The 10651-nt window shown below is 49.2% G+C and overlaps 1 protein-coding gene across 9 annotated transcripts in view; it reads right to left on the bottom strand.

The window, feature by feature from the left end:
• Positions 1–357: 357 nt before the first annotated feature.
• The window catches only part of FRMPD1 (FERM and PDZ domain containing 1), a 141897-nt gene continuing 131603 nt past the window's right edge, over positions 358–10651 (bottom strand). For all 9 annotated transcript variants that reach the window (XM_086683533.1, XM_086683530.1, XM_086683529.1 and 6 more), the window contains 4 exons: positions 9353–9535; positions 8373–8520; positions 5763–6572; positions 358–2866 (listed from right to left, as the gene is read on the bottom strand). In XM_086683533.1, coding sequence (XP_086539659.1) covers positions 480–2866; positions 5763–6572; positions 8373–8520; positions 9353–9535 — 3528 coding nt within the window. In that variant the 3' untranslated portion in view covers positions 358–479. The remainder of the gene's footprint in view (positions 2867–5762; positions 6573–8372; positions 8521–9352; positions 9536–10651) is intronic.

The following is a 10651-nucleotide window of genomic DNA, read 5'->3' as shown; positions in this document are numbered from 1 at the left end:
TCCTGTTTGTGAAGGTTATTGCCAAATCAGTGTGATACGTGAAGTCAAGACCATTTTTCAGTGATCCCCACCTTCCTCCCTCATCCCTGTCATCCTGGGACAGTCTGTGAATTCCTCCTGTTTCCACATCCCCAGGGTAAACTATTAGGGCACAGTTTACTGATGGCAAGCTACATATCTGTATCCCCCCGAGGGTCTGTGAGAATCCTGACCAGGGGCAGGGATTTGTCTAATTCACCTTTCTATCCTAAGGACCTAGCACGTGGCCTGACCCAGAGGAGGTATTCAGTGAAATGTTTGTTGAATGAACATGAGTGAATGCTTTTGAACCAAACTTATCACTCTGTATGATTCAGGTCAGGATTAAGCAGCAGTTTATTTGAATACTCTAGTAAACATTTTGGAGGGGTGGTGGAGGAATGGAGGAGCTTCTCAGGGAAGTGCCCAGGGCAAGGCAGGGGCCTGGGCAACCGGCCTGCTCACAGGGCAGTGGATGCTCGGAACTTCTGGGTCAAACAAAACACAGCAGCCGTGAGAGCCGTGCACTGACGGGCCAAGAGTTTCACACTCAGGTCGTGGTAGCCTCTCTCACAGGTCAGCCTAGCAGCCTCTACGAACTGATGGTAGGCGCACACCACGTCCCTCAGGTTCCCTGCTGCTTCCCTGTGCCGAGTGGAACAGCGGCTGCAGTCTGTGAACTGGAAGCACAGGCCGGCCAGCTGGACCAGGTGCTGGAAGGTGTCCCGCACGGCACCCTGCATCTCTTCGGGGGACTGGTCCATTCTGATCACATGTTGACAGCTCGCCAGGAGCTTCTGGGAACCCATGCAGAGGCGGCTCCGGCTTTCTGAAAAGTGCCAGGTGCACTTCTCTGGGGGATGTTTGTTCCCATTCCCCCAGGAAGCTTCTAAAATATCTTGTAATTCCAGTAAGCTCTCTGTGAGTTGGCTAAAGCCCTCCGGGGTGCTGGCAGGGGCAGCTCTCAGCTGTCTCAGGGCCCTGGAGCAGTATTCTGGCCAGATGTGGCTATTCCTCGACAGGGGCTCCGCACTGCAGCTGCGGGCCCGGGCAGGCCTCCAGGGGAGGGCCAGCCGGCTTCCTGCAGAGGGTGGCGACGTGAGGGGGGCAGTGGGGTGTGCTTCCAAGGCCCGGTCTTCTTCCTCTGCTTCTGGCTGCAGGCCACGGAAGCACGTGGCATAGGAGAACTGGCAGCTGCACTGCTCCATCCCAATCCTGGGGGCCATTGTCTCATTCACACCCACAAACCCCAAAGATGTGGCCATCCTGAGACTGGCAGAAACTTTAGGATGGCTTTCTGGGGCAAAGCACAGGAAAGACTTCTCAGCAGGAAGGCAGACGCTAGGACTTTTGTCTTTGTTTTCTGACAGTGAACAATGGTTTGAACCTTCTAAGTGGGGCTCCTTTGGGGGACCCGGTAGTGGCTTTGGCAGAGAAGGAGCTGGATTAAAGCAGATCTGCTGAGGAGTGTCCCGAGAGGCTATCTCTTCCCCTATCATGTGGTTAAGTGGCTCTGCCTTGACCCCCTCCAGAGGGAAGGCTGATGGAATGGTCTGGTCCCCAAGCAAGAAATCGGGGTCTAAATCCAGCTCTTCCAATAGTTTTTGCTCTTGGGCCTGGCAGGCTTGGCCTGGGGTTTCTCTGCTTTGTCCTTGGGGACCCGTGGGGGAATGTGGCAGGATCTGCTCAGTTCCTGTTACAGGAGTCTTCAAGGAGAGGGAGGTTCTCATTCCACCAGTTGGAGCATTGACACCAATAGTCTGTGGCACAGCATTCGACAGGTCACTCTTGGAGTCACTTGAATCCTTCCCAGATTCATCATGAAATAAATTGGTGCCGTTTTTGTTTGTAACTTCTCCATCATGTCCCAGAGATAGCTGTCCTTGTTGTTCCTCTTCTGTAGGGAAAGAAGCCATCTTCTCTCCTGAATTTATCCCACATTCACCACTTCCAGGCCTGACTAGAGGAGGAGACAACAAAGGCTCTGTGTATTTGGGGGCAGTTTCTTGCATAGGATTTGTAAACAAAGATCCCAGTCCTGTTTCCAATTGGACCCCTCCCAACTCTAGTGTGTCTGCTTGAGAGACCTTATGTGGCCCTGAGCTGACGGTCAGGCAGACTCTATTTGGGTCTGGGTCAGCACTAGAGAGGGAGGAGTTGCTGTCCCCAAGCTCTAGGGTGAGTTCTTTGGGGACACTGGCATCCGAGTGTTGAAGTGGAGACAAGGCATGGGAAGGCTCTGCCTGAGCAGTATCTAGGCCAGATGAGCCTGGGCTGGAACAGTGAGGGGTGCTGGCTGGGGAACTGGCAACAGTGGCAGTCAGGGGGGCAACCCCAGAACTATCTTTATGGTTGGGGTCAATCCGGAGGCGAATGGCAGAAATAGAAGACACTCGAGAGTCGATAACTGACTTGGTTTCCATGGTCTCGGGCTCCATCTCCATGACTCGGGAGGCTGGGTTTTTGCTCTTGGTCTGCCTCAAGGGACCCAGCAGCCCCAGGGCCTTGGTCTCCAGGAGGCCAGGCTCACCTTGCATGTCCTGCAGAGAGGACACAGTTGGGGAGGGTGCTCCGAGGGCCAGATAGGGCTCCCTGTCGTAGTAGCACACATCATCCACACTCTCCAGGGAGGCTGATGGCACCAGGGGAAAGGAGACCTGACAAGTGTAGTCAGTCTGTAGGAAAGACCTTCTTTTTCTCAGAGTCTTGGCATACTTCTTCACCCCTCCCCTTCTGCTTGGTTCTCTTCCATCTGGCCCAGGATTCAGGCTGTCCTCACAGATGCAAGTGCTAGCCTTATGCTGTAAGCTTGTGGCACTGGGTTCTGCAGCAGACACAGCTCTGGCCGCTAAGAATCAAGAAAGGGAAGAGTATGTGAAAAGCAGAAAAATAAAGAGACTTCTAGAGGTTGGACCCAGGACTCAGGGTTGCCTGGGTTCAGATCCTGGCTGGATTGGGTAACCTTGGGCAGATTAAAGCTTGATCTCCTCAATTTGCTCATCTAACAGATGGGGATAATAACTGTGGGAGACATTTTTTGGTTCTTCATTGCCCATGAGGCATGTCATTGTCTTTGGGTCATAGTACCCCAACTTCCTTTCAGGGAACAAAATCTCCCCAATGCTTACTGTCTGCTAGAACTCTCCATGAAGGTGCCCTACCCGCAGTCAGCCAAGTAGCCAGATTTATGACCTAGAAAGTCAGATACAAATTTCCTAGAATTTGCGTATTAATTTAAAAAATAATAATAATAAAAGTCGAGCCCATCCTTTGCAGCTACAGTATCCTGACAGTGAAGAAATGATGAGAAATCCTGTCACCCAGTCTCCAGGCCTGGTTACTACCTGTGTCTAAACCAGCTCTTCACCTTTGCTGGAAATTCTATAAGCTATCTGACATCCTTCTAACACTCTTGATTGGTGCTTATGTCAACCCAAGTCAGTCAGTACCAGCGGTATCAGTCAGCACTGGCCTACTGTGCTGGTTCAATGGACCGGTGCTTATCAAGCTCCCAGAACAAGGCCTGTGCTAACAGTGGTTCAGTGACGGGAGCTGCTACCACTACTGTAGTTATTGTCACTACATGTGTGAGGATTCCGAGGGAGCTTTCTCTTGACAAAAAGTGTCATGACTCAGTCTCAAGTGTGGGGGGTTTTGTGCATACCAGGATGGACCTTTCTTTTTTTTTTTTATGTTTTTAAAATTTATTTTTTGAGAGAGAGTGCAAGCTGGGGAGGGGCAGAGAGAGGGGGGCCAAGGATCCGAAGCAGGCTCTGACAGCAGCGAGCCCAACGTGGAGCTCAACCCATGAACCATGATATCGACCTGAGCCAAAGTCAGACGCTCAACCGATTGAGCCACCCAGGCACCCCCAGGATGGACCCTTCTGAGAGAGAAGCACTTTGTGATGAAGTCTAGGGAATAAGCCAGAAGGAATCAGGTACATAGTATAGCACTTGAGAATCAGAGGGCTCTTATCCTCAGATCAGCAGTTTCCAGTCTGGCTGCATCTTATTAAAAACGTTATCAACTCTAGGCTGCTCTTCAGGCCTCTTTAATCAGAATCTCAGAGGCTACAACCTAAGAAGCTGTGGTATTTAAACCAGGTCCCTTGGGTAATTATGATGCCCACCCACGTTTTAGAGCTGCTGCCCTAGGCCACCTATAGCCATTCACCAAGGGCATTTCTGAGGCCTAAAAAGGGAGAGACTCCCACAGTGAATCAGGGCTCAGAGCAGAACCCAGCACCTTATTGGCTCCTTGTGAAAAAAGAGAATGTCCAGTATGGACTTTATTTCCCTGGCTAGATTCCTATATGGGAAGGCCTTGACTGATGGTCTCTGTTGTGCCCCCATTTTGAACCCTGCACAATGGCTGACCCAGCTGGGCAAAGCTGGGGGCATGGATGGCAGTTGGCTGGGTTCTTTGGAGAACAGTGCAAATCTGCTCATAAGTTTCTCCTTCTTTATGGGCACAGCCAATTAATGAACTCAGGGTAGATGGTAGAGAATTTGTTTACTCATTTAGCAAAACTGCCACCAAGTACAATGTGCTGGGGACCCAGGGGTGAGTGTATAACACACAGTCCCTATACTCTGAGGAGTTCTTGGTTTAGTAAGGAAGAGAAATATCAACACAAAAGTCACACGAATAAATATACAATTACAGGCAGTGCTAAGTGCGGGCAGGAAGCACCCAGGGTGCTATGAAAACACATGAAAGGGATGGGGAGACCTGCCCCAGTCTTGGCGCAGTCTGGTTGACGTTTCCCAGAGGAAGTGAATTTCTACGTGGGGCCTGATAGACGGGTAGGCACTTGTAGCCAAAGATCAGGGTGAGGAGTGTTTCAGGCGGAAGGAGCAGCACATGTAAAGGCCAGAGGTAGGAAAGAACTTGGCACTTTTAAAGAACGGTAAGGAGGTCTGTGTGGCAGGTATGCAGAAAGAGGGCTCAGGAGGAAGGAGACAGAAAGGGACCATGTCACAGAGGACCTGGAGGGGCCTCACAGGGGCTGCTAAGGAGCTGGCCTTTCTCCCACAAGCAACGGGAAAGCACTAGAGGGCAGGAAGCAACAGGAAAGGGCTGACCCAGAAATAAATGAGCTGCAGCTTCCCCAGCTCCTAGCGAGTGACTCATCATCAGTGTCTGCGTGCTATTCTCTAATTTTTTCCCTTCAGTATATGGTGTGTGCAACTGTGTGTGTGTGCACACGTGTGTGTGTGTGCGTGCGTGTGTCCTGTAAGGATCTCACATCAACTCAGGAAGTCACTCTATGTGGAACCGGAAAGAAACATGACCAACAGATCCCCGGCCTTTTCTTACGTCTGAGTCCCTTAAGGGGCCACCAACAGCCTATCAGGTTCTTCTTACTTCAAAGCCCCATTTAATATAGAGTCAGGGTCAATAATGACACAGCCACTTTGCCTCCGCTGAGAACTCCTGTCAAACCCTTTTCAGTACAAATTCTGTCCATCTCACAAGGCCCAGCACATCTGCCACCTCTTCTGGGAAGCCTTTCCTGATTCCCACTGTCGAATTGGTGCCTCCCATCTCTGCTGGCCCACAGTTCCCCGAACCTCCCTTGTACCCCTGACTTGAAGTTATGACACATATAATTTGGTCCGCTGAGCCCGGGTGGGCCTTCTCAAACAAGGACAAGGAGTGTGCTTCAAGTTTGGTCCCTGCCCCTGCTGGGTATTCAGAAGCCGCCTGGAGTCTGTGCAGACCTGCTGGGGAGGGCTCACCTGAGAGGGCGTCTGGGGGTGTGAGCTTGTCGGCTGCATCATAGTACTCCTCATCTGAGCTGCCATCCTCAAAGGCCAGAGGCAGGTGTGGGCCCAGGGCTTCCAGAGTGGAGCTGGGCTGGGCCTCCATCCAGCCCTGCTGACCCCAGGCTGCCAGGCCCCCAGCCTGCCGGGAAGCTGTGCTCTCTGAGCTGTCGCTCTGGTGGCTGGCCAGGGAGACACTGGAGCACAGGCTATAGTAGTCTGTCCGACTGTCCTCATATAGCCTGGGGTCCAGCCTGACCGCACTCAGTTCTGGTCCCCAACTGAAAGTCTCAGGAGCGGGACTCTCAGAAAACTCAGTCTTCTGGCATGGAGGGTTGTTGGCTCTCTGGGCCAGGTCCAGGAGACAGAGGAAGCCACTGGTTTCAATACTGCTTCTCTCCTCTTGGCTGTTGGAATCAAGACTCTCTGGGAAGCCCGGCGAGCTAGAGTGGAAGAAGCCAGACCTGCTGGAGGAGCAAGTGTCCAAGTCATCCTCTTCTAGGGCATCCATGGATTCACTGGAGCCACTGGTCCTGCAGCCTCGGCTCTCAGTGTTGGCTGAGTCGGATGCCTCGGACTCAGCACTATCTGTCATGCTGCTGGCCCCGGAGGTGCTCGGGCCCCTCCTGGCCACCTCAGGTGTGGGGCTGTCCCCAGGAGGCTGCTCCTCTTTTATGAGTGGTCTGCAGGGGCCCAGCTTCAGCAGGTGTCTGTCGGAGAGAGGCTCCAGCACGCAGTCCACTTCAGAGGACTCCTCAGAGTCACTGCACGCCCTAGATTCATAGCCTGTAACACAAGGGACACCGCGGGTTATATTCAGGAACTGGCAGAGGCTTGTGTCCTCCCACCCTTACCCTGCCTGCCCTCCAATTCTCCAGGGTGGCTGGCCCAGATCACGCTGTACTGGCTGACACAGGACCTGTGGGTCTCCAGATTCCATGTTCTCCCCACACATCAGGACTCCTTTCCCACATGTACCTGAACTGCCTAATGGGGACAGGGTTACTTCTGAGGAGAGCTATGTGTTCATGGAAGCACGGAGGGTATGTGGCTGGATTTCACTTTGCTACAGGCAGCATCACCTAGGTTTGCTAAGCCCCTCCTCAAATCCCAGCTCTGTCCTGTCTGGGCATCAAAATCAGATGGGGAATCATATTTAAAAAATAAAACAGATCCTTGGCCCTATCCCTGATGTAATAAGTCAAATATCTAGGGAGTGGGGGCTGAGAATCTGTATTCTTAGCAACTTTTTGTGGGATTCTGAGGTGGGTAGGCTGGCACCATTTTGAAGCCCGGCCTTGGGGACCCCCTGGTGCTATGGAGCTTTTAGGGTGGTGAAAACCCAGCTAGCTGCTGGTACTCAGGAAGGATTCATGGTTGGAAGGATGGGGGCATTGAGCCAGGCCTCCAATCTCTCTTCTACCATTAGCCTCCAGAATGATCTTTCTCAAAACTTTTCTCTGTTCACATCACACTCTACTTAAACCCCCTCCATGGCATCCTCTGCCTACAGGGAAGAGTCTAAGCTCTCCCACGGGTTAAGGCCTCTCACAGAGCGGCCCCAATTCCTCCTCAGCCTGGTCACCCCCTCACAGTGTGGCCCCAACCCCTCCTCAACAGCCTGGTCATCCCCTGAAGGCTTCACATGCTCCAGCCACTATAGAGAGCTTCAACAGATCATGACCTTGCCCTTGGTGTCATGCACCTGCCCCAGCAGTACTCCCTCCCGCCAGCAGACCTTTGCAATTGCTGCCACTCTGCATTGTCTATCTGATTAGACTCTAAGGTATCATCCCATGTTCATAAACTGTGTTAAAACCAAAACAACAAGTACCAAAAACTCATCACTTCCTAATTATTTTTTACTTCATCTTACTATCATCTGATCTCTTGAGATTATTTATGTCTATTTGATCCAAATGGAGGAATGCTATATAACGTTATGCTACTGAGTATCTCTTCCCATCTCCACATTCAGTGACATCATATTGGTAGCCTGGAATTAGCTGTAGTGGGAGTGTTTCAACATTTATCAGCAAACCAGTGGGAAAATGCTGCATCAATAGTGCTGAAGCAAAAGCCTGATAGGAACTGGGAGCTGGCCTGGGAGACTGATCATCTTATCTGGCCTCCACTACCTCATTTCTTATATATGATTTCGACTCCCTTCTATATCCAGGTATCCCCTTTTTCTAAACATGTAAGGTTGAGAATTTCTATTATAATTCAAGAAAATGCAGAAGAGCACATACACATGGAATAAAAAACGGTCATCTATACTTTCTGAATAAATGAATGACATGTTTTTTGCCAGTAAATAAAGACAAAATACAGTGGATTTTGGAGACGATTTTAGGAAATACTACAGGGAATCAGAGACCTTCAATAGCGTATCTTGGCTTTCAGGGACTCTCAGATACATATAGAAAACTTCTCCATTTAGGACTTTAGAAAAACCAACTGTTCACCAGGAAATAAATGGAAAAATAGCTCTCATCCACTTGGGTGGAAGTCTCAGCTCAACTCAATTCATCCCCTTCCCTTAAGGCTATGAAAAGGGCCTGTCCTTACTGGAGCAAGCCTCACCTTCTTCAGCAGATACCCGGTGCACCTGTTGTTTGTTTCCTGGCCAGAGGAAAATGGAGGTAACTGGGTCAACAAACAGCCTGTAGTACCCAGCAATCAGGCAGGCTAGGTCTTTTGCACTGTTGGATTCCAGCAGCAATGTCAGAACCTTTGAAGTTAAAGAGAGTTCTTAGATAAAGGGCCAAGGGATAGTGGCCTCAGTCTGAAGACTGACAACAAGGCCATGTGGGGCCAGTGAGAGATTCCAAGTAAATCCAGCCATGGCCCACAGGCAGGCCTCCTGGTATCTCATATTCTCATCTGCAAGACTTGAAATAAGCATACATGCACACATACACACAACCACACATACACTCACTTACACACAGTGGGTTCCTCCCATTGAATCTCTATGAGGTCTCCTGCCTCTTCATCCCCTAGTCCAGCCTCCCCATCCCAACAACCCCACCCCACCCTGACCATTCATACAGTGAGGCCCCTTCAAGACCTGACCTGGAAAATGAAAAGGAGAGCAAATGGAGAAGGAAGAAGAGGGTGATGAGAAAAATGAAGCACCACCCTTGAGCCCGTCAGAATTAAAGCAAAGGAAGGCAGGGTAAATGTAGGACCTTCCAGAGAGGCCCAGGAAGTACCCCGCATCATTTATCCATTTTAATTGCTGCAACTCAAAACTCTTGGGCAGCCATTTGGGTCCCATACATGAGATAAAATTGTGTGGTGCTCCCATCTAAGTTTCTGAACCCGTCAGGAAAGTATATAGTCCTAGCTCAGTTTACACACAAAAATTATCTTAGGACCCTCCCAAGAAAACACACCATGTTCATTATTTTCCTTTTGATGGTACAGGATGGACAACTCATCCTCTTAAGCAAATGCTGGATATTAGACTTTGTTAGTATCTATACTCTCATAAACTACCCTAGAATAATTTAGCCCCAAATTACAGAAGTTGGATTCAAAATTTCTTCCCCATGCATTACCTTGACATCCTGAAGATACACTTTGACCATGCTCACTTTCTCAGACTCTTCTGTCAGCTCTACACGGCTGATGTTTGCAAACTCTGCCAGTGTGGACATGATGTTGAGTTTGCTACTGATAATTTGGCTAATCCCATACTTGGCTCCAACTAGAAGAGCAATGTAGGATTCTCTATCCTGTAACTGCATTAGGGTGGAAGAGGAATTAGTTTTCATTCACAAGCTAGTGAAAACACATTGCACATGTAAGACACGATATCCCTCTTGGCCAACTCCTTGATTTTGATTTCAGGTCCTCCCTCACCACCTCTTTCCTAGACTACTAAATTAGGCAATAGCCTAATCTGGGCCCCATTGACAGCTAAATTAAGTATAAATCTATCTCCCACAAGACCCTTCACAATAGAGAGCCAGACCATGGGGCTGTTACCTGTTCCACAAACACAACCTGTGCTTTCACACCCATGTGCCAATATTCATGCTGTGTCCCAGTGAAATCCTGACTCCTCTTTAAAAGAATCCATCAAAAAATAAAATAAAATAAAATAAAATAAAATAAAAATAAATAAAAGACTCCATCAAAACCTACTGCCTATGGAAAACATCCGCTTGATCTGTCTCCTCAAGCCAGAGTAGTCCGTTTCCTCCATGTCGTTCCCACCCCACAGCCTCTGCACAGCTCTGATAGCACTGAGCTGTGACTTCTTACCATAATTATTTGTATTCAAGTGTTGTACTCATGTTAGGTTCCCTGGGAGTCCCTAGTGTCCAGCAAGCATCCTAAGCCAGTTCAATGTGGCTGGCTTCTTCTCCCATTACCAGTTCTTACCTTAGGTAGGACAAGTAAAGGGAGACTGGGGACAGGAACTTGGCAGCTGGGAGAGGATAGGATTGGCCCATGGGAAAAGTAAAGTTGTACTTTTAAGCCTTCCTTTCTGTGGATCTAGTCTCCTTTCCAACCTTTTGTCACCTACTTGTACAAAGACTCAACTATTTTTCCCCTCCCCTATCGGATGCTCTTCCTTTCTGTCAAAACATTGATTCCCTTTTTCCACCTACATTGTTAGGTCAGCAATCTGATTAATCTGACCCATCATTGTAAATGACTGAGAAGCACACCAAATATACCGAAAGGAGCTTTGTTTATACACACACACACACACACACACACACACACACACACACACACACATATATATACATATATATATATGTATATATATATGTGTGTGTATATATATATATACACACACACATATATATGTATATGTATATATATGTGTATATATGTATATATAA

This window comes from Puma concolor, chromosome D4, assembly GCF_028749965.1.
Source record: "Puma concolor isolate L17-30 chromosome D4, mPumCon1.1.hap2, whole genome shotgun sequence".
In the NCBI taxonomy this organism is placed as follows: domain Eukaryota; kingdom Metazoa; phylum Chordata; class Mammalia; order Carnivora; family Felidae; genus Puma; species Puma concolor.
The sequence above is the reverse complement of the archived record's forward strand: the minus strand, read 5'-3'. Positions and strand labels throughout refer to the sequence as shown.